Source organism: Taeniopygia guttata, chromosome 2 (genome assembly GCF_048771995.1).
Source record: "Taeniopygia guttata chromosome 2, bTaeGut7.mat, whole genome shotgun sequence".
NCBI lineage: Eukaryota > Metazoa > Chordata > Aves > Passeriformes > Estrildidae > Taeniopygia > Taeniopygia guttata.
In genome coordinates this window covers 31,137,912-31,160,726 of record NC_133026.1, presented here as the reverse complement: position 1 = coordinate 31,160,726, position 22,815 = coordinate 31,137,912, and the positions used below count along the sequence as shown (strand labels likewise).

At 38.6% G+C, this 22,815-nt stretch overlaps 1 protein-coding gene across 8 annotated transcripts in view; it reads right to left on the bottom strand.

Moving 5' to 3' along the window:
* Positions 1 to 343: 343 nt before the first annotated feature.
* ABCB5 (ATP binding cassette subfamily B member 5) overlaps positions 344 to 22,815 on the bottom strand; it is a 33,543-nt gene continuing 11,071 nt past the window's right edge. For 4 of the 8 annotated variants that reach the window (XM_030264795.4, XM_072925582.1, XM_072925581.1 and 1 more), the window contains 17 exons: positions 20,927 to 21,052; positions 19,455 to 19,658; positions 18,056 to 18,226; positions 15,499 to 15,660; positions 14,806 to 15,033; positions 12,807 to 12,953; positions 12,171 to 12,275; positions 11,250 to 11,327; positions 10,662 to 10,745; positions 8,548 to 8,751; positions 7,745 to 7,845; positions 6,359 to 6,499; positions 5,715 to 5,871; positions 3,294 to 3,491; positions 2,190 to 2,396; positions 1,092 to 1,238; positions 344 to 619 (listed from right to left, as the gene is read on the bottom strand). In XM_030264795.4, the coding sequence (XP_030120655.4) occupies positions 422 to 619; positions 1,092 to 1,238; positions 2,190 to 2,396; positions 3,294 to 3,491; positions 5,715 to 5,871; positions 6,359 to 6,499; positions 7,745 to 7,845; positions 8,548 to 8,751; positions 10,662 to 10,745; positions 11,250 to 11,327; positions 12,171 to 12,275; positions 12,807 to 12,953; positions 14,806 to 15,033; positions 15,499 to 15,660; positions 18,056 to 18,226; positions 19,455 to 19,658; positions 20,927 to 21,052 (2,658 nt within the window). In that variant the 3' untranslated portion in view covers positions 344 to 421. Of the gene's footprint in view, positions 620 to 1,091; positions 1,239 to 2,189; positions 2,397 to 3,293; positions 3,492 to 5,714; positions 5,872 to 6,358; positions 6,500 to 7,744; positions 7,846 to 8,547; positions 8,752 to 10,661; positions 10,746 to 11,249; positions 11,328 to 12,170; positions 12,276 to 12,806; positions 12,954 to 14,805; positions 15,034 to 15,498; positions 15,661 to 18,055; positions 18,227 to 19,454; positions 19,659 to 20,926; positions 21,053 to 22,815 lie in introns of those variants that run through there. The other 4 variants (XM_072925580.1, XR_012054540.1, XM_030264798.4 and 1 more) reach the window with 4 other exon arrangements.

Here is a 22,815-nt window from a genome sequence, read left to right as displayed (position 1 = left end):
AGAGCAATCACGAACACCAGCATTTTGTTTAGCCATGATGCTTAACTGCTGTCGTACTCTGTTATCACCTTGGTCTGTGGCAGCTGCTGTGGACCAGGGTTTGGGGGGACACAAAGACCAGGGTACCCACCTGAGCTGTGGGTGAGACTACAGCAGGTCTGACACTCTCCAGAGCATGTGACACACCAAACTGCTCAACACGTTCAGTCCCTAGGACTCCTCTGTGCACCTCCTGTGACCCAGCACCGGGCATGCACTGCTCATCCCCAAGGGCTGCAGTGGATACAGCAACCAGGCTGCAACACAGCTCCTGCTTGGTTAGCACAAACACAGCCAACAATAATCCTCTGTAGAGATTTTAATGTCTTCCCATAAAAAAACCAAAACAAAATAAAAAACCTCAACAACTCGGCAAGTAGTACTAATTAGAGACTTGTGCATTTACAAGGGCATAATAGTGTCCTTCCTTAGCCATGAGCTGGCTGTGGGTGCCCTGCTCGACCACCCTTCCATTCTGGATCACCACGATGATGTCGGCTGTCTGCACGGTGGACAGGCGATGAGCAATGACGATGCAGGTCCGACCTTGCCGGGCGTTATCCAGAGCTTTCTGGACAATCTGTCCACAGAGAACACAGCAATACTGTTAGCACCTGAAAAAGCTTCCCTTGTCCTAGGAACTACCTTTTATTTCTCACTTTCTTATCACCTGACTACACGCCCCACAGATATATGCATGTACTCAACAGGATTTCTCACTGAAGTCAGTGAGCCTGATCAAACAAGTGTAAGACATGGAGAAGTGGTTTCTTGGGCACCCAGCTTAGGTCAGAACACAAATTCAGTATTTACCATCAAATACATCTGATATGAAAACATTTGAGGAGTATCAGATCAATGTGGAATTTTATACTTAAAGTTTCTTTTTTTTCCTACTTTTTATTCAGTAAATATAAATATCTTTCTAGGATGGTTCAATTCAAACCTTTCAGGTGGAAAGGCTACTGTGATATACCTGACTTGTTTCACAATTGAGCATTTGTAGCACGTTTGCTTTAATTTTAGGGTTTCACATCAAAATCATTATTCACCTTTTCACTTTCTGTGTCAAGAGCAGAGGTAGCTTCATCCAGAAGAAGAACAGCAGGATTACGAACCAGAGCACGGGCAATTGCTATTCTTTGTTTTTGACCTCCAGAAAGTTGTGCTCCTTTCTCACCCACCCGGGTATTATATTTCTGGATGTTAAAAGATAAGAAAGATCACCAGTGAATACTATTAGAGAAGGAAGATTAGAAAAGTAAAATTTATTCATGGTTCTAAAAGTTAAGAATTTTCATCCTGAAAGAAAGAATACTGCAAGTGGTTTCAAGAAAGATAAGGCTTTAGAAACATCTCTAGTACAAGCAGTTATATATACATCCACACATATTCATATCCAGTCTGAAAATTTACTCCCTCAAAGGCTGGAATAGGTCTTAATGGTACCAGCAATGCAGCACCAAAAGAGCATATAATCCTAAGATTAACTAACAATTTAATTCTTACTGACATATACACAAAGAATTTGAAGTTACATTGCTTCTGAATTAAGAATCTAAAACATTATTAGTAGTAATGAAAATTAAATATTTTTCAACATCATTGCCTCAGTTTCAGGTACACAGAACTACAGTGAAAACAAACTATCAAAACATTTTTCCATGTTAGAACCAAATTCTTGTCAGGCATGAAAGTCAAATGCCATGCCATTCTCTTTTGATTTACTGTCCCTTTCTATTTACTAAGAAATCCTTGTGCATATCCATTCAATTAGAAATAAACTGCTTTCTTTTACTATTTTTTTCAGAAAAATGTCTATCAGAGTAACTTGAAGAGTTTCTATTGTCAAAGGAAAAATAAATTTTAAAAAATATTATGAGCACTTATACACAGAGCATTCTCACATTTCCCTCTCCCTACCTCCCCCCACCCCCAAATATTCTGGGTTGTCTACCACTGTAATAATGAAAACATTGGCTTTTTTTTTTTTTGAACAAACTAGAAGGGATTTTAAGCTTGAAACACACTGACATTATAAAACATAAAGACTATTATATTAGGGGAAACAAAAGTGAGCACTACCTTGATATCTCTATATCATTCCAAATATATGATCTCACTGTGAAGAGAACATCACTGTCTCTTACCTCTGGCAGTTTTTCAATGAAGGCATGAATATTTGCTGCTTTAGCTGCTTCTTCAATTTCTTCCTGACTAACCACCCTACTGTTGTCTCCATATTGGATATTTTCAGCAATGCTGCAGTCAAACAAAATGGGCTCCTGTGACACCAGGCCCAGCCTGGACCTCAGCCATTGTAAATGCAGTGATTTGGTGTCAAATCCATCTGCTAGCTAGAAAAAGCAACAGAAACATGATGCCAAGCTTGCTACTGAACTCATGCACACATAGCTGCTGTAAACAGGAAATGTGAATTCTAAGAGAAAGCCCATTATGTGTTATTTTACTTGATGTAATCAAGTAATATTTTTGCATGCTAAATGGAAAAGAACCAGCAGAATAGACAAATATTTTCCTGCATTGGTATTTAATTTTTTGTTGTTTTGCTTCCAGTTGCTAGCAAGCAGAAACAATGTGCAGGTTCTTCTTGTGGTCCTTCCAGCCCTACTGACCACAAGAAGCACCAGGAGGCTCATGGGATAGCCTGCCCCTTAAAAAGCTGAACACAACAATAAATATTTTCAGCTGTATGCCTTTCGATCTTACAACCTCCAAAGGAGGTTTCTTTCCACTTTCTATACCCATTAACAAGCCCATTGGAGCCTCCTGATAGTGAAAAAATATCTATGTGAGATTACATTTGTGTTATCTGAAGCATGCATCTGTGTCCCTAATGTGTTAGTTCACGTGAGCAAGAAAATTTAAATAGTGACAAGCAACGTACATTAGTGTTATTAGCCCTTGTCTGACCAGGGTGTGAGGAGCCTTGGGGTGGAAATCCAGTCAGATATGGTCATTCCTTTCCCAGGCAAGAGCTGTGACTTGAGGAAGCACATTTTGCCAGCATGGATGCCACTGCTGGGACACGTGGGCAAATGCACAGGGCAGGCAATGACAGGGATTTGGGGACTGTCTACAGACCTACTGGAGGCACAGCCTCCGTAACTCACACCTCTAAAAAAAGGCTTCTCAACAGAGGGACTACCAGGCTCAAAAGCCTCTGAAACCTTGGCAGATAAAGAGTTCTGTAGATCTAATTACTATTAATAGCCACACAAGTCTATTCTTACCACTTGTCCTTCCACAGGGTCATAAAATCTCTCCAAGAGCTGAATGGATGTGCTTTTGCCACAGCCGCTGCTTCCTACTAATGCCAGAGTCTGTCCCTTTTTAACTTTCACATTGAGTCCTTGCAAAACCTGAACTTCTGGCCTTGTTGGATATACAAAATGGACGTTTCTGAATTCAATGTTGCCTTCAAAATGGCTCTGAAAAGCAGTAGAGAGTTCACATGCTCATATAATTATTTATTAGCCTTTACTATAACAACACTTGTTATGACTTGGTTATTAAAGTGAGAGAGCCAAGAAAGTTTGGGAAAGTGTTTTGAAAAGTGCTTTTGAAATTCTTTTAAATGACATATTGGACTGAGCATAGTATCACTAGTTACAGGATGATCTGTAAGTCACTACATCCTTCTGGAGAAGTTTTCTGCATCTCTTGTGTCTATTTCTCACTTCATCTTTGAAAGAGTATCACAGAAGCACAGAATAAGCTGAGATGGAAGGGACTCCCCAAGATCAGAGTCCAGCTCCTGGCCCTACACAGCACCATCCCCAGGAATCACACCATGTGCCTGAGAGCATTTTCCAAACACTTCCTGAACTCTGTCAGGCTTGGTGCTATGACAACTTCCCTGGGGAACCTGTTCCAGTGCTCAACCACCATCTTAAGAAAAGTAGAAAATATCCAGATTTTTCATTTCTAATACATTTAATTGAGATACTTCTACTTGTGGTATAAATTGTAGCATTTTCTTTCCTGATCTTACCCTGCAGGTAGCACATTTGAACAAATGTAACACAAGACCAAAATTAGAGATTAAGATAGCTGAGCTAAATTCTTCAGTAGGTTATCCACGAGCACAAAGGACAAGCTGTGTTTAAAAAAGCAGTGATAATTAGACATCCTAGACAAGTTGATATTTAAGCACAAGTGGAAGAAAGGGGGAACATGCCAAAGCTGTCCTGTTCTTTAGGGTATGAGCCAGCTCTCTGTACATGCCAGCAGCACCACTAATACGATGCTCTCACAGCAGGTAATAACCTAATTTGACTGACTCAAACATTTGCTTTGCTAAGTCATAGGCATCACTGGCAATTAAGTCCAGTCTACACTAAAAATGTTTGCACTTAAGTTTATTGGCTACCTCCTGCCAAGTCTTTCAATGTCTGCATCAGAGAACCCTGGTTCAAGAAAACATGCAAGCATTCTCAGAACTTTAAAGGCTGAAAACCCTGTATATAAGCTTGAAGTTATAGAAAACTGCATTGCAGCTTCCTGAGAAGGAACTACCCTCTAAATCTACATGGGAAGTTAATTTTAAATTTAGATGAACTTGGATGTACCATTGTAATCCTTCCAGAATATGTAAATTGAAAGCATTACATGCATAAATTTGACAAGTGCTGAGGTCAGGCTCCTTAATGGCAATTTTGATTTAGAAGCAAGGCTCTTTGGGGAATTTTGGAATGTTTTCTGATTTATACTTTTTATTGTTTTTTTGCTTGTCGTCTTTCCTCCCCCAACTTTAGAACAAACTAAATTATTCATTAAGCTTGTTTTGACTTCATAAGAGCCCATTTTTAATTGTAAAATTTCCACAGATGGAATAGGATGGCTTTTGACAAAGTACCTGTCTGTAAAGGAACTACTCTCTCTTATTTACAAAAAAATTAGAAAAATGCATTTTATTTCTCCTATAAACTCTTACAAAGACAACAAAAATTTTATTGGAAGTGACATTATCAGTGTTTTCCTAAAGCCATTTACACTGTGAGTCATAGAATGAAAAGTATTTGTTTTTAATCATTTAGAGAAAAAAACTACCTGAAAGGCCATACAGTTTTGTCTGAAACCCAGAAATAATACAGTCCCTAAATAAGTCAGTATCACTATATATATTGTTTGACAAAACCATAGAATGGTTTGGATTGGATGGGGCCCTTAAGAAAATTTAGTTCCAACGCCCCTGCCATGGGCAGGGATGCCTTTCACTGGACCAGACTGCTCAGAGATCCATCCAGCCTGGTCTTGAACACTTCCAGGGATGGGATAGTCACAGCTTCTCTGGGCAACTCATTCTATCCTCACAGGAAATATTTTTTTTTTTCTAGTATTTCATCTAAATCTGCTCTCTTTCAGTTTTAAGCCATTCCCCCATGTCCCATCACTACATGCTCTTGTAACAAGTCCCTCTCCATCTTTCTTGTAGGCTCCCTTCAGGTCATCCTAATTCAGCATCCTTTTGTGACACCCTATGAAATAGACACCTGTGAATACACTTGCCAACAATAGATAATTACTAATTTAGTTTGTTACAACAATTTTTCCTGTGAAAAATTGAACACTCCTTCCAAAAAAATACACCCAAAACCCCAAAGAAACACATCTCCTGCCAAGCTCCCATAAAAAATGACACCAACCCTTACCAATTTTTCACCTTGTTCACTGTAACTGTCAATTAGAGGTTTTCTGTCCAAAAGATGAAAAATTCTTTGAGCTGATATTCGAGCTTTGCCGTAGTCTGGTGCCATGGAAGAAGACTGACCAACATTCATAGCTGCAAATATGACAGAAGAGAAGACTCTAAAAAGCAAAGGACAAAGCGTGATTCATTCCAGGTATGCAATACAATGCATTCTTTTCCTACTGTGTGAAATATACCTTCAGAATAAGGCTTTTTAGCATCTTTAGGTTATGATATTTCTGGAGCCCCTCACACTCCAAGATGTCATCCAGTACTAGGAAGGTCAGCTTGCTCCCATAGCTAGTTTACAGCTGAACATTATCATATCACTTCTTTTAACATCTTCTGCCTGGAAGGGACATCAAAGGGCAAAGGCTTCTCCAGAATAGATGTGTTGAGCATGCTGCTCACTTTTGCTGTTTCACCACCCAAGATGCACCTTCCCCTAAAATAGCCCTTATGCCTAAAGAAAACTTCCAACCAGACTGAATTCCTGGATTCCCAAGCCCATTACCTCCGTAATTTGATAAAATAATTTGCATGCATTGAAATCACTACACTGTGTACTAATTTTGATATTTTTAATGTTTTATAAGGTATACTCACATAAATACATTTTCAAAGTTGCTCAGGCAATTAACAATGAGCCATGCTCCAAATCTGAAGACTGCTGCATTAATAAAATACTCTGAACATTGAGCTATTCCATAGGTAAATCCATAGAAAGGGGCTTTTCTCAGAGATTTTCTGATAAAAGAAGAAACTTTCCATAAATTACTTGTAAAAGAGAAACAACAGACACTGGTTGGGGGATAGCCAATTTTCAAGCAATCCAGCTCACCCCCAAAACCACAACAAATCAGCCCACAACGCACATGCTCACAAACAATACATGCCAGACCCTACAAGCCCCATGCTTCATGACATAGAACCACCCTTAGGACAGAAAGCCACGAAAACCTTAATCCTCAGTTATGCTAAATTCAATCCCCTTCCATTGGTTTTATAGCAGGACAGGTCACTAGAACAGTTAGTTAAAATCAATTAAGTTAATAATTACCCCATATGACCAATTTTATTAAGAAAACAAGCAGGCTCAAGCCTGGCCTGAGAGCTGCCTGCAGGCTTCCACCAGCTCATCCCATCTGAGCAGAGCATGGACACATAGCTGGGTATCCCCACTAGAATTCAGACTATACCACTATTTCTCAATCTGTCTCTCTGGAAGGGTTTCATTTTGTGTAGCTAATTGAAAGACACACCAAATAAGAATCTGGTGAACTCTGTCCTTATTGTTTAGGATGCTCTCTGAGGAAGAGAAAATCTCCTTTCTAGTTTGAGCTGTAAATCAGACCTGTGACAGTCCAAGCAAGCATTCTGCCCAAATCTAGGCTCTTAGCAGTTCACCAGACATTGAATTTTAACACTATTTTGGCTGAGTATAGATTGTGCAATACATAATTTTCAATTCCTTCTTTTACATTAGAAGCAATTTAGATTTTGGGATATTTTATTTAAATAAAATGGAGCTAGAAACATCTGGCAACTGTAGTGATTCAAATGTATTTCAGTGGAGAAAAGTCAGTTGGATGCAGTGGATCAGACAAGGGAAATGTATGAAGTTCTTTTTAAGGTTTCAAAGTCATATGGGGGAAATAAAACTGTTTTATGTTATAAAGGGTGTGGTGGAACTGGCACACTGACATGGAGTGAACATATATCCCATATTGTAGGTAAATACAATATTCTGTAACACATATGCAAAGAATGCAGTTTCTAAAGTGTTTGCATAATAAAAGACAAACCCTGCCAAAGTTTTTTTTCACTCTACACTTAATAATGTATATTAAAATATAGAGACTATACAAATTCCAAAGCTATATGAACAGCAATTGATATTCTTCCCAGTCTTTAGCATATTGGCTAAGTTTCAAGAAAGGTATTCACAGTAAATCTTAAATACTAAAGTGCAATGTAAAGAAAAAACCCCACCTATATGTATGATTCAAACAAGCAGCATATCTTTCATAAAATTCTTCTTCCTTGGTCAGTGAAGCTACAGTTCTTATGTTTTCAACAGCTTCTGTTGAAATCTAAACAAAGAGATAAAACAAATTAGAGGTAATCTCTTACAACTGCAATCTGCAAGATATCTTCTGAACACTTGATTTCTTCTCTAGCATTTATTATCTTAGATCAGAATGTGCTTGTTTAAGAGTAGGGATGAAGGTGAAGAAAAGTCCTAAGCAATGAAATTATTCATCAGCAGTGTCTTCCCTTACTCATGGGTTGTGGCCCTCACTAATTAAACCAAATTTAATAAAATGGGGACAAGCACAAGTGGTCTGGACACAGTTTACTCTTTTGCATGGACTGCTTCTTTCTCCTGGAAGAGCACTATCAGGTGAGCAAAGGCAGTAAGCACCCTGAAACTCTTGAGCACATTAATGGCCTGCCTTTATGACAGAAGAGAAAGGTAGCAATGTTGCAACACTTCTGGCTGCAGCAGAGGAGTGCAGAGCCAGGTTGCTCGCCCTAGGCACCAGTACTGGGGCTGCTTCTGCTGCAGCTGCCACTGCCCAGAAATCCACTATGGAGGCTTTCAAATGCATTTTTATATTCTAATTTGCAGATGGTTTGTGTTATCAGCGTTTTGCTTTTCTTGAAGATATATAAATATTCCTCTCAGCACCCTTCATTTATCTTGGACAATTGAGTCAGCTATAATATAAATACAGTGTTGTCCTTAAAAGTAATCTCACACAGAACTCTGTAGTTAAAACTGAAGAACTTACTCTTCCAGCCTCTTCCAAAGCTTTTTGGTCTTCTGCAGCATGACCAGACATAGAGCTGGCATTCACAGCATTTGCACCAACAATAAAAGGAATGCAGGCCAGGATAAGCAAAGTTAGCTGCCAGCCATATACAAATGCAATAATGATGGCAGTCACAAGGGTAAAGACAGTCATAGTCATCAATGCAAGTCGGCTTCCAGTTGCCTAAGAAAACCCCAGAAACCCCCCAAATATATGCAATTATTTTTAATTTTTGTTGCTTAAATTACCACTTCAAATTGCTGTATTCAAGGTCAAAGTTTTGGCTGGAAAATGAAACCATGTGCAATCACATGTGTGGGTATTATGCACCAACTTCAGTAACCATTCCTAGAGATTCCTCACACCTGCCAGCATTCAGGCCTTCAAGAGATATTAATGTAGTCTAGAGAGTTGGACATGAAAGTTGTTTAATGAAATGCATCTAGGACTTCATACGCTACCCAAGGTAGAGAAAATTGTGACCACTGTGACAGTAGGGAGAGTTGTCAGTTCAATGTCCAGCATTATGCAAGAGTGGCTTGGTTGTAACAGCAGCCAACCATTGAGACCCTCTACACTAACAGTGATGAAAAATATTCATCCTTAGTTTCTTACATTGCTGCACTTGAGGGTGCCTTCTTAGAGAAAAGAACTCTGAATTTGAGCACCTTGCAGAAATGTTTTATCTCAGTGGGATAATGAGTAGGAAAGACTAACTCTGAAGAATTTTCACCTCCTCCCAGCCTGTATAATCTTTTCACCAAAAACTTTTTGAAAGGAGAGTTGATTAGCATCCAGAATCAGGGTGGGATCTGATCTGCAAAAAGAACTTCTGCAAATAGTCCTGTGGAAATAGTTCATCTTCCAGACCTTGGCATGATGGTAAAAACAAAAGCTCTTGGGTGGGAAGCAAATGTTCTTCTTTCTTTTGCCAAAGGGTTTCCTGCCCTGAAAAGACTTTTCTTGTTCAATAAATTTAAAATATTAACAATTAAACCAATGCCAAGGTGAATTGTTGCCATATGTTCTAGGGGTTGCACATAAAGATGGATTTGGAAACTTCAACCAGTGCAGCATGAGGCATGGTACTGACTTTCTGGTGTCTGGTACTCCAGACATCACAATAACTCTGGACATCCATTCACGCTTTAGCTTTTTTTTGTAGTTAGTCAACTGTGTGCACCCCTCCTTTTTACTGCCTTGACAGTGTGATAGACTTCATTGCCACTGAAGCAAACAAACTCTAAAAGATTAAGATGACTAAATTCTGTCAAAGACTATTTCATCCCTGCAAGCCTGCAATGAAGGAGGGCTGGAGAGAAACAAAAACCTACAGAGACTGAAAAATGTAGGGATTAAAGGATTAGTGATGTAGAAATATAAAAGGGAAAAAATACATTAGTAAACCTCTCCCCACAAGTCCTGCGGTGATTTGCTTTTCCCTGCAAAGAGACAGAAAGAAACAGAAATGTTTGACAGATTATCAGGCTGTGTGTATGAGGTGAGAAGCTGAAGGAACTGTGCAGAATTTGCCATATTCTCTCACCAGTGTCCAGTGACCACTTCTCCTATACCAGCTTCTTGAGTAGTTCTCTTCCTTAGCCATTGTACTCTGTGGCACTTTTTAATTGTGGTAGTCTATTTCTTACTGTTTGTGAAGCACATTTTGTGGCAATGGGAAGAATTATCTTCACTGGGGTCAGTAAGAGTTTGTATCCTCTGCAAATGCAACCTCTTTGTGGCATTAAGGTGATACCCATAATACAATGTAAAAACCTAGGGTCCAGTGACTGTGGTCCAAGCATATATGCAGATTTCACTTTGCATGGTCTACAGTTGTATATTTAGCTTAAAGACTTGCAGGGAGGTACTTGAAAGGTACATGAATATCTGCTGGATTTTTTATAGTTGTAAATTATCAGCTGAGAAACCATTTCCAATGTGTCTGTAGCATGCTATGTCAAGACAACTACCAATCTGTGGGGTAGATTTCCTACTTTGTTTTCTGAAATAACCTTGGAATTCCTTGCCAATTGCAATTAATATTTTTAAGGAAAAATATTTGAAAAATATACATAAGAGAACCAACATACGCCTTTAACTTGGGAAGCATCTGTAGCAAGACGAGTTAGCAGAACACCAACAGCATTTTTCTGGTCATCATACCATCCAATCTCCTGCAAGAAAATATATTGATTTTTCTTTCAAAAAATTACATGGAAGTACAAAACAGGATGTCTGACTGAATATTATCTCTGTGTAGTCAACATTTCTAAGTAAACTAAAAGAAAAAGCTTAAAAAACATTATTCTTTTGTGGACATCTAGTTGTTTGTAATCAAAGTGTTCTTGGTTGTGATGTTTTCCTGAAAACATTTAGAAACTTTTATAATAGCCCCCATTTAGACATTCCTTGGTCCTGAAGAGGTTAACTATTCTCTTGCAAATTACTTACCCCATCAGCTACAGAATCTTAGAATATCCTGAATCGGAAGGGACCACAAAGGTTTGTAAATACAGAAAGGAAATGAAGCTTTTTTATTTGCAAAGGCTGTGGTAGGGTTCTTTCTACTTCCAGTCACCAGTTTACTGTCCTCTGGTCCCTTTCAAATGTTTCTACAAACATACAAGTTCTTGTCCACATCCATTTCTCTCTCGGTATCCTAACTACCTAATTCATACCTGCTGAAGTAATGCTCTGAAGGACAAAGAGCGCAGTCTCATTGTTAGGGTCTCCCCAGACTTCCCAAACATGAATCCCTGGAGGAGGAAAACCAGTCACATTTTCTCATCTGATGCTATAACTCTGTTTATAAATCTGCACAATAAAAGCAATCACACCAAGAAGCTCAACAAAAGCTATCACACCTACAAGCCCCAGTGAATATATATGTCCTGGGAAAAGCATCATTCACATTCCTGAACCTGAAACTTGATTTTCTCACAGAAAGGAAGCAACATAACAAAGACGGCATCTATATATTATATACTTGTATCACAACCACCGAAGCAAAGGGAGATTAAACTTTTCTGTTCAATCTTGAGCACACAGATAGCAGCATTACAAGATAAATCAACCTGTCTAGTGATTGGCCTCCCTACCCTGACTGTGATCAGAAGCATTCACTCACAGCAGTCATACCAATGGATTGGAATGATGGGGACATCAGTGAGCACGCAGTGCTTTCTGCAAGCTGTAAGAGCACAAGAAATTATGGAATGTACTTGATGGTATGAAAAGCACTGTCTGCAATGGAAAGAGTGAGTCTGCTTTATACTTACTTTGGCAAGAGCCTATAGACTAGTCAGTGAGAAATATCACTATTAACTTTGACTTTTAAGGCTAGACCCTTGACTTTGGTTTCAATCATGTTGAATTAACATTTCCTTCAGCAGATTCTTTAAACCAAGAGCAAATACAGAAATATGTCTTCAGGTAAGCATTAACATTAAACCTACGTATCTCAGGAAAACCGTGGCACTTGTGCATATTTTTGTCAGCTCTGATTGGTTTTTTACTTCTCATATTGTGTTGATACAAGCTATACCTGCAGCCTGCTGGAGAGTTCAGAGCTGTTAAGATTTCAGTGTAGTGACACTTACTTGGATTATGTACGCTGATAAGATAATCACTCCAAGTAAAAGAAATATTAAAGAAAGCAACACAGTGTTTTTACTCCTTTTTTCTGGATCTCTTTCTTGAAAAGCCTATGAAAAGAAAAAAACCCACAAAAATGAGTACATAGATAAGCATCTATTACACAAGCCAGCCTTCACCTCAAGAAGCTTGTCGACTTTAATTTCTTTTAGGAAGTATTCTGGATCCTAAAATCAGTTTGCAGTCACCTTTCTGTTGAGGACTCAGCAGATAGTTCAACTTTCTGTTTAACCTACATAGCAGTAATTTGTTCTCCCAGATCCATCAATGTTCCTCCTTTTGTCCACTAGTCAGATGCAGTTCCACCATCCTCTGCTTCTAGAGAGTCCCTTCAACATTTTTCAATGGATGTATTTATACAAGTTAATCCCACTCAGAGACTTACATGGAAAGAAATGAGTGGTTAAGCATGAAGAAAGCTCAGGACTGCAACTTCCAGTTGCAAAAAAACCCCCCACCCAAACAAAACAAAAAACCAACCCCCCCCCACCAAAAACCCCCAAAGAAAGAAAACCCATAAACAAAAACAACACCCCAGAAAAAAAACAAACCAAAACAAAAACAAAAAACAAAAAACATACCCCAATGATTTTTCCAAATATAACAGCAAATGCAGGATGGACTGCACCGATGACAGCAGCAGCAATCACTCCCAGCAGTACATAGAACCATTCAGGTTTGTTCAGAGCCAGGATTTTTAAGTAAGGCACAGCAGGGAGATTTTCTTCCTACAGGAAAAAGTTGTAAGTAAGTTTTCCTTGGAAAGTTGCAGAACATAAAATTCTTCAGACAGTGGGTGTTCATTAGGCCTTGAGCAGTGAACTGCCTTGGTAAAATGCTGAAAGCCCTCTCTGTGCACTCAGATCAAGCAAACATGCTGGACATTTGCTGCTTTGCTGTTTCATGTCCTAGAACATCAACTGCACTGTAAAAATTTGCAGGCAAAAAACTTAACAAAAGGCTAAGTCATGAGGAGACAGGGGTCAGGACAGTTCACTGAAAGTCACATAGGACTGGTCACCATGAATGGCAACTAACATTTCAATCACTATAAAGAACTGAAAGTCTCACAGTTCAGAGGATAGAAGAGATCCCCCCCACCTAAATGCCAGTGGGCTGGCAATAGAACAATTGGGTAGAGAGGTCATTTTTGCCTTTGGCAAACTATATCCAATGAATCATTACCAAAGCCAGGAACGGGGCATATGTTAGAGTCAGTTAGCCTGTTTGTGCTTCCAAGGCACAAAAAATGTTCTGTCTTGCTTTACCACTTTATTTAAGTGCCTATTCCTTCAAAGGGATATTTCTGGAAAAGTAAATAATGAAAGCATCAGAAATGAGCATCAAAAATATTAGTCAGGATTATAAGCAAGTTGCTCTTGCTTCCTGGTTTTTTTTATCCTTCGTTTTAGATGCTGAATGAGGGTGGCTAAGTCTCAACTATAAAAGAGGGCTGATTTTTTCTGAAATAATTACAACTGCTGAATGTTCATCTTTATTTTTTCTGAATGCGATTATTATTGTATTCTTGAGCATGAACACCCACTACTTCCTCTAAGGTCTTAAGCAGTATTAATATACAGCCAAAAAGTATAGTTTGAAGTTATATGACATTTTACATGATAATGGGAATGGGATTTCATAATTATTTTAAATATTTATTACAGATGAGATCCTAACTTCCACAGAGTTAGAAGAAATAATGGTTTTACTTTGGAATTTATATTTTAATTCTTCACTTCAAAGGTCTTGAAATCAGGAAAAAAACCCCAAAAACTAAACAAAAAACTCAAGAAACTTTAACATACCAAACCACTCTTCCAATATGTTTAATGAAAAAAAGTACTATAAAATAGAAAACAAAATCAAGTTTCTGTTGAGCTGCTCATCCCAAGTCTGTTCCAGAATGCGCTAGAAATCTACTCTTTTTGATGTTATGAGCAAGTTTTATTCAACTTTGATGAAACAATATAATTTTTCTTAACCCCAAAATTCCCATGTGACTTGTATTGATGTATGACATATGTCAACTAAGTTGTTTTAGCTGTAAAAGCCCTGCAAAGCTGAAGCATATACTAAAACATAAAGACTAAATGGCTGTTTTAATGGAAATGCTTTTCAAAATATCAGGGGTTTGATTAATTTTTTTTGTTTGATATAAATGTAGTATGATACCCCAAAGTGCCTTCAGTTTGGGTACACACACTCCAGAGATTATATTATCCAGCAATATTTGCAACAGTAAGTACCAGGGCGTAAATAAACTTGCAAATGAAATCTCCTAACTATCTTCAATTAGAATAGCTCTACCACTGAAATAATTCTCTTAAATTGTACAAAGTAATGGGACAAATCAATAACAATTTTAATTCCAGTTCTACATTAACTCAGCAGTGTTAAAATGAAGATCTTTGTTAAGACAAATTGTCCTCAGACACTCATTCTGGTGGGTACTGACTGCAATAGCATCTGAGTAAAGGTTGCATAAAAGACAGCTATCTAAAAGTACTCCAAGTTATGTGGTTTTGTTTATGCTTACATCTTATAATCAAAATTCTAAACTGAAGTTCTAATACCAACCTCCACCTCCTTTTGTTTCTTCTTTTTTCCAAAGGGATTTTTAGATGAACTCCTCTTGGTCTTATATCTGCTGGATCGTCTTCTTATGCTTCCTGGTATCACAGGGGTTTCAAAATGATTTTGAAGAGTCAGCTCTTCCACAGGATTTATATTTTCCTCATATGTCTCAGATTCTGTGCCTTCGCTATCTTCTGATGATCCATTATCTTGAACATCACTGGTACAACCCTAGTGAGAATTCAGGATATACATTTACAAGGCATTTTGACTAGGAAGACTTTTTTTCCCTCCTGAATACTGCTGTTTCAATTGTGTAACTGAAGTTGTCTATAGGCCACAGATATTTCAGTCCGTAATTGCAGAGCAGTAGACTATTTGATTCTGATTTTGTCCCCCTCTTTTCCTTTAAAGCCATCTATGGAATCCATCTGGAATCTAACACCTCCATGGCTATACCATAACAATGCAGTCTGTGCCTTAAACTCACTTATGTTTTTGTCAAATTGGATTGCATAAATATGAAAAGCTTATGGGTAAAACCCCCAAGAATTCCAAGCCTGTGTCTGTGCCCAGACTAGAATAACTGAGCAGCTGCCAGCTGGATAACAGGCAGGAACTAGAGAGAAAATAGCTCCACCAACCATTTGACAACTTTGTGAAATGGAGAAAGAAAGCAAATAAATTTGCCCTTACCTGCTGCATTACAAGGGAATAGTAGACTCCTTTCTGCAGCATCAGTTCACTGTGCGTCCCTTGCTCAACCACGACACCTTTCTCAAATCCAGCAATAGTGTCAGCAGTCCTGATGGTAGACAGTCTGTGAGCAATCACAATGGTGGTACGTCCTGCCCGAGCCTTACAGAAACACACAAAACCCAGTTATGGTTAAGATGTGCAAGAAAATAGCACATAAGTTATTTTAGCCACCTGTAATATATAGTAAACCAAAACCTTAGAAGTACTTTTCTTTCTTTTAAAAGCAAATATTATTATTTTTTCCTGGTTTAGTGTCCTTGTTTAGCAGTCCAAGGACAGTTTTGTTTGACTAATTTAGGTAGAGAAAGCCAAATTAATCTTTTAGACAGGCAACAAGTATTAAAGACCATAATTAATGCTTATTTATTATTTGACTTCTATAACATCTGAACTGTTTGAGCTAAAGTTGCTCACAAAGTGTTTCCATGTTCATGTAAGCATGATGGGGAAATGCCATGAGAATAGTAAGATCTTTCTGAAAACAAAGCTAGGATAGCAAATATATAAAGAGCAGATATTTTCTTCATATACTGTCCTTGCAAATTTTTGGAAGTACAACATCAGCATAATTGCTGACAAGACTTAGCAGGAAAGCACAGAGGAGCAAACTTGCATAAAAAATGGGTTTGAGCCACTCCCTTCTGAAACAAACTTATTTGAGAATAATCCTACTGGATTATAAATTTGCAGAAAGTGCTGTTGAATTCTCAGTCAGCAGGTTACATGTTCCACCCCTCTCCAGCTCTCTACACAGACCAGAGGCACACACAGCCCCCATGCAGCAAATGAACATATTTGTGTTCCTTGTGACTGCTGGAGAGGCTGGCTTCCCTCCACCCTGATGCCTGCAGCAGATGGGTGCTTGGCAGGAGGAGAGATCCAAGGGAACCTCATGCAACAAGTATGTTCTGTGAACCTGGAACCTGCTGGAAGTTTCTTGTTACAGAAGTTGTACATCATATGGGCACAGGAGCAGGGGCATGAGGAAGATGAGGCCGTCTGGAGTAGAGGACTGCTTCCATGGAAATTAGAATTCTTCTTCCCACACCTGTCATCCTCATGGACCCGAGGCAAGTCACTCCCAGCAAGTCTGCCACAGTGTGGTTTTTATGCCTCTGGCCTAACACACAAAGCCCTCACCACTGCAGCTGGGAGCTGTGATCAGAATTAGCAAAATGCTTTGTAGGGTGCAAAGTGATCTAAAAACAGCTGGCTACAAGGAGTTGCATGTCCAGAAGCAGTGAGCGTTCATGAGGTTGGCATCTCTGCTCCTCATCTGTAAAAATAATGAACAATAGTAACACCACTTTTTCCACTCAGGGATGTTGAAATGAAATCTGGAAATCTCATTAGGGGACTACACTGATGGACATCAAAATGCTGTGAAAATATGAGTAAGTTATGATTCAGGGCTCATTTTGATGTGTTCTGAGAACATGAAGAAGATTGAAAAAGAGTCCACCTAATTGATTGACCTCCCTCTGTTATACACTAAATGAAACAATAAGCTTCTGGAAAAGCTAAGTACTTGATTACAAAATTAAAAAAAAAAAAAAACAAACCAAAAACAAAACCAAAACAAAAGAAAGATTATATGAATATTATTTTTGCATCTACATGCTACCTCAATCCTAATATCACCAGAATTACATGACTATAACAAAGATCTGCACTTTACCTCAGATTTAAACTCACTAGCAAGTGAAGATGACAAATTCTGTATTTCCCTTGAGCTGTAATGGTATATTCGTATTTCTCTGCATAACTACTGAAATTAAAGACAGGATTTTTCACCTCATTTTAAAAATACATTAAAATAAATATTAGACAAAAGAAAAAAACCATGAAGTTCTTTTTCAGTCAAAGCCTATGTGTTCTACTGTATGTTGATGGAAACTGCTGCTGAAGGTGGGCTGTGAGGAAGGTGTTGTGTGCTGATCAGAGACATGGGTACAAGATCTGACAGCTCTGCTCTGCAGCAGCACCCACCCTAGCACTGTGGGGCTGGTAAAAGCAGGAAAAGAATGAAAATAGCTAAATTTCAAGAGCTTTCTGAAAATTATGAAGCAGTTATTCAATAAAGAACAAATACTAGGGATATCAATATCCATACTTTCCTATTAATCCACCTGAAAAAGGCCATTCTGTCCTCATACCTTGCTTTGATGAGATGCCCTCAATGTTTTACCAGAAAATGAACAATTATGATTTGGGAAAGAGAGTGCAGGAGAACTGAGTTACATTTCCACATGACTGTCTTCATACTTATTAATAATCTAAAACCAAAACCCCTAAAAAATTAAACCTGACTTTCAAATAAATTTTTGATGGTTCAAACTCTGTTAAAACAAACACTGAAATTGAGCATCCATCCAAATTTTATTTTCCAATGCTCTTGATTCTGATTGAAGTCTGTGCTGAAAATTGTACATTATGTTTTCTTGAGTGCTTGTTGCACTTTTTCATGGCAGCTGCCAACTTCAGTGAGTCCTACCTTATCAAGAGCTGCTTGTACTATGGATTCACTCTGAGTATCTAATGCAGATGTAGCTTCATCCAGAAGAAGAATCTTGGGATTTCTTGCAAGGGCACGGGCAATAGCTATTCGTTGCTTCTGTCCTCCACTCAGCTGAGCCCCTCTTTCACCCACCATGGTATTAAATTTCTGATAAAGGAGAGAACAGAACAGAAGTTGTGATACATCTCAAATCCTCACTTCTCAGTGCAACCCCAAGTGCTCATCTTCTATAAGATGTAGCTTCTTCCAGCTGACTTGAGCACAGCCAGAGCAAACATGGAAGGACATCCATCCAACTGGTCCTTAGCCAAACCCTCCTACCCCCCCATATTGTCTCTGCCTAACTTTGAATTTATGGTTCTTTAAAGATCTTTATTGCTCACTCAGTGCTCCAAACCTTGGGGTTTCTCAAGGCAAGCCTGTAAATAGGATATCTGTCTTTTCTGAGGATTGCCTACCTTTCCAAAGGTTTGGAATTATAGGGATACACCAATAGTGTGCCTCCTTTGAATCTGAGACACTCCTCCTTGGAGCCATGGTTTGGTTCCTACTGACCATACCACTTACTGCAAAGTCACAAGTCTCAAAGTCCACTGTAGTTTTTTATTATATAGCTATTTAGGAGTAAATATGAACAAATCACTCTTCCTGAGAAGAAGGATTCTTGGAGCAGATTGACATGGTTGAAATGGCACATGCGTGAGAGATGGGGCCAAGCTCTCTAAAGTAGTAAAAGGATTTGAAATCAAATCCCAGGTGGGCACTTTTCCCACATTTTTTGACGTCAGGAGCAAAGGCAGGGACATATTATCCATTTATGAGGATGTGTTTAGAATGCTTGACCCATCTTGAATTCTTAGCCCCATCTTGAAGGGAGCAAGGCACCTACTGCTAAGACAGGGCTCAGAGCTGTGAATCTCAGGCAGAGAAAGAGCTTTGTAACATGCCCTGCTAAAAGGGCATAATTATTTACTTCAGGGAAAACTTATTTACCTCCACCCACTCCCCCCATTTCCTGGGAATGTACAGACAGCTCCTGACAAAGGGCTTTGGATTTCTGGTTCTTCTTTTTAAAAGCCAACTCTTCTATGCCTCATGAGATGGTTAGGGATGGTAATACAGCTGTGAAGCTTCCTTTCTCCTGAGTTAAGGCATTGACATTTTTTCCCATACTCCAGCACAGGTCCTTTGAGAGCAACCAAAGGCACAATATATAGTTGAAAAAAACTCTCTAAACTGAAAGCTAGTGGAGACAAAAAGTATATTTTAAGCAGTTATACTACAACTTCAATTCCCATGCTCTGCCTCTCAGAAACAGGACATCAGCCTAAATGGACCTTTTACTCTTACACTCAAAGTAAGTTCATGAACTTACATCAGGCAGTCTAGATATAAAGTCAAAAGCATTGGCTTCCTTGGCTGCTTGCTCAATTTCAGCATCAGAAATGTCTTTTCTGCCATAGCGAATGTTCTCAGCTATTGTGGTGGCAAACAAAACAGGCTCTTGGCTCACAATGCCAATATTTTCTCGTAGCCACTTTGTATTAAGGGTCCGAATATCCCGACCATCTAAGGTAATCTGAGAGGAAAAGAGTGTGTCAAAGGAGTCAAGGAAATGCACTCTGTTCATAATAAAGCAATTAATTACTCTTACATGAATGAAGTATCAGCCAGAAGGTCCAGGAAAAAAAAATATTGTCTTTAATAGAAAACTATGTTGGGGGAGAAGCTACAACTGCAGTTTTTCCATTCCTTGCACAAGATGGAAAATGATGATGAGCAGCATAAACAGAGAAGACATTAGGGGCCTTTCCCCCCCCCCCCCCCCATTTGTTATCCCCCAATAACCATCGTGTCTGAGTTGGCTTAAGAATTTTACATCTCCCTTGTACAATTTTTACATGATTCTCATGCCCCTGTGCCAGTTTGATAGCCTCACATTTACAGCTACATAATCATCTCTGTGGCTGTGCTTAACACCAGATCAAAGAGAGTTCAAGTTGACTAAAAGGAAAGGGAAAATTATTTTTACCTAGGTAATTTGCAGTATGGTCCTTTGAACACTGGCATTGACACAGCAAAATGAGGCATGGGGGCAGGAATGAACAGCCACAGGAAAACCAAGTTTAAGAGAGAACTGTGATGAAAACAGCTGCCTTGATACCTTATATAGTGACAGTTCAATTTTTCGTATTTGAAATGCTTACCTACTTTCAACTAGCAGCAGCAACTATTAATTAAATAACATCCTTCTAATATCAAGAATAAAAATCAAATTTCCTTAAAAATACATTGTTACATTTTTCTTATTTTTTTGTTTTGGAAATTTCATGTGGCAAGTATTTACCATTTACCAAGTGGATTTAGTGTTTAGTGGTAGAGCACATACCATGCATAATGATGGAAACTTCTGCTGTAGGTAGGCAGATAGTGAAAAACAAGCCAAGAAATCAACCATTTAAAATAGGGAATCTCTGTCCAAGTTTTAGCTTACAATCAATGAAAATGAATGTAAACAGGACTTTGTTGGATTATGCTTTGCCTAAAAATGTTTAGGAAATTCTAAAAATGAACAGTTGATAATTATTTTAAATTCAGATCTTGTAAGTCTACTCCAAGACTTGTAGCATTGGATATTTGTGACGTAGTACTGTAAGAAGGAGCAGAATAATGAAGTCAAGCCAACAAGAGAAGATAGTTCATTTGAAATTTAAATTGTGGAAATATGAACTATACAGATATATGGCGAAATTCAGTCAAAATGGACAAGAAGGTTCAGGTCAATATGGGAAACTTATGCATGTCCTAATAGCTCTGACTTTTTACAATTCCTTTGCAGACACTCACTTCTCCCTGGTCAGGATCATAGAATCTCTGCAGCAACTGAACAGTAGTGCTTTTTCCACAGCCACTGGCACCAACTAAAGCAATGGTCTTGCCAGTCTGGACTTTCAAATTTAGACCTTTGAGGATCTGTGAATAAATAAAAAAAAAAAATATATATCTTAGTTTAACAAGTTTGAGTAGACAACAGTCTGTCAAGGTAAGTGTAGTTGTTGCTATCAAGGCAGTAGTGAGGGCCACAGTTTGAAAGTATGACAACATTAATAATATAATTGTATAATTGTATTGTATTATTGGCAACAATAATAAAATAATTGTACCTGGGAATATCCTGGAGTGCTGATAGGAAAACACCTTCACCTATGCCTGTGAAATGTATTAGCCTTTGAAACAGGATGGCTGCATGCAACCTGTCTTTTGGGAATGGCCCCTAGATCCTTCTGGCTACCAAAACAAGCCTGGGAATTTTTTGAGAAGATTGATAACTGGAACAGGCCAAGCTCATGCCAGGAAACATTTTAAGAGTTCCCTTGCATAGACCATTGCATTCCATTGCCTGGGAAAATTCCCCAGCACACTCAAACTAGTATAGACACAGCCACATTACTCTGAACTTCATAGCTGATTTTCTCTGATTTGTGTGACCTGGTAGCAGGCTTGGGTCTTAAATTATCCTACTATCCTCCATTTTTCCAGAGCATAGTGACTATGAATCTTAGAGAAAATTATTTTCAGGTACTGAAAGATATCACTGAAAACCAAGCATGCTTTCTTCTATTTTTAAAATATAAATGGCTGTTTTGACAAAGTAATTGCTGGGAAGCCCTTAATAAATCCCATTCCTTATTGTTAATAGCCTCAAAAAACCTGGGGAGTAGCTGCAGCTAATGATATAATTTTTGCTATTTTCACATTTAGAGAACATTTTACCTCAAAAGATGTCCATGTCATTACAAGTAATGCTGTGTAGCTGCCAAAATATTTGGCTGCTATGGGAACTCTTGTTTATACTAGGCTGATTTATAAGTTTGCCTACACATGTTTTTGCAATGAGAGATTAAAATAGTTGCAATATTCCTCTCCCCTCCCTGTATTACATCCACCCAGTTTTATATTCCCAGGAAGCTGATATCTTGGTGCCTGCATTATCAAGAATGAACTTTATTCTAGGTACCAGAATATCTCCAGATGCAAATAATTACTACCACACACTAGGCTAATTCTAACTCTCTTTCATCAAGCCACGCATTGCCAAGATTAAAACTAATAGTAACTGTACTCCTTAGATCTCTTTGATTTAGTTTAACCTGGACAGGTAAGATTATACTGTGTTGTAACAACTGCTTGAGAGATTGTGGGTAACTTCTACACCACTTTGCTGATTCCTTTTGGCCCTACTAAATAACATTGATGCTCTTAGTAGGGAGAGCTGCTGACTCAGATTTGGGAAGAATGAGAAATATTTCTTATTTCCCTCCCATCTGGTGTGCTGACCCACAACACAGTGCAGCAGCCTGAAAAGGACTTTTAGAAAGAAGGATGAAGACTCTGCTCTGTCCCCCTTCATATTTCTGAGCCAAGAGGCATAGCAGATGCATTGTACAAAATTCAGTTAAGGAGAAAGCCCAGCTCTTAATCTGACCTCCAGATATCCCAGTGTCCTGGAAAGAGATTTGATGCACAATGGGACAGACCTCAGAAGACTGAATTGGGAAAAGCCACCTGAAGAAACAGCCAGAGAAGTATAAACATTCCCATGTTCAGCACTAAATCAGCACATCAAGGTTTTAATTGTTGACATTTAAAATCTCTATTTCCACCTTGTTCTTCACCAAGGAAAAAACAACAGCAGCAAATTTCTTTTCACCTTCATCAAGGTGTTTAAAAGCTTG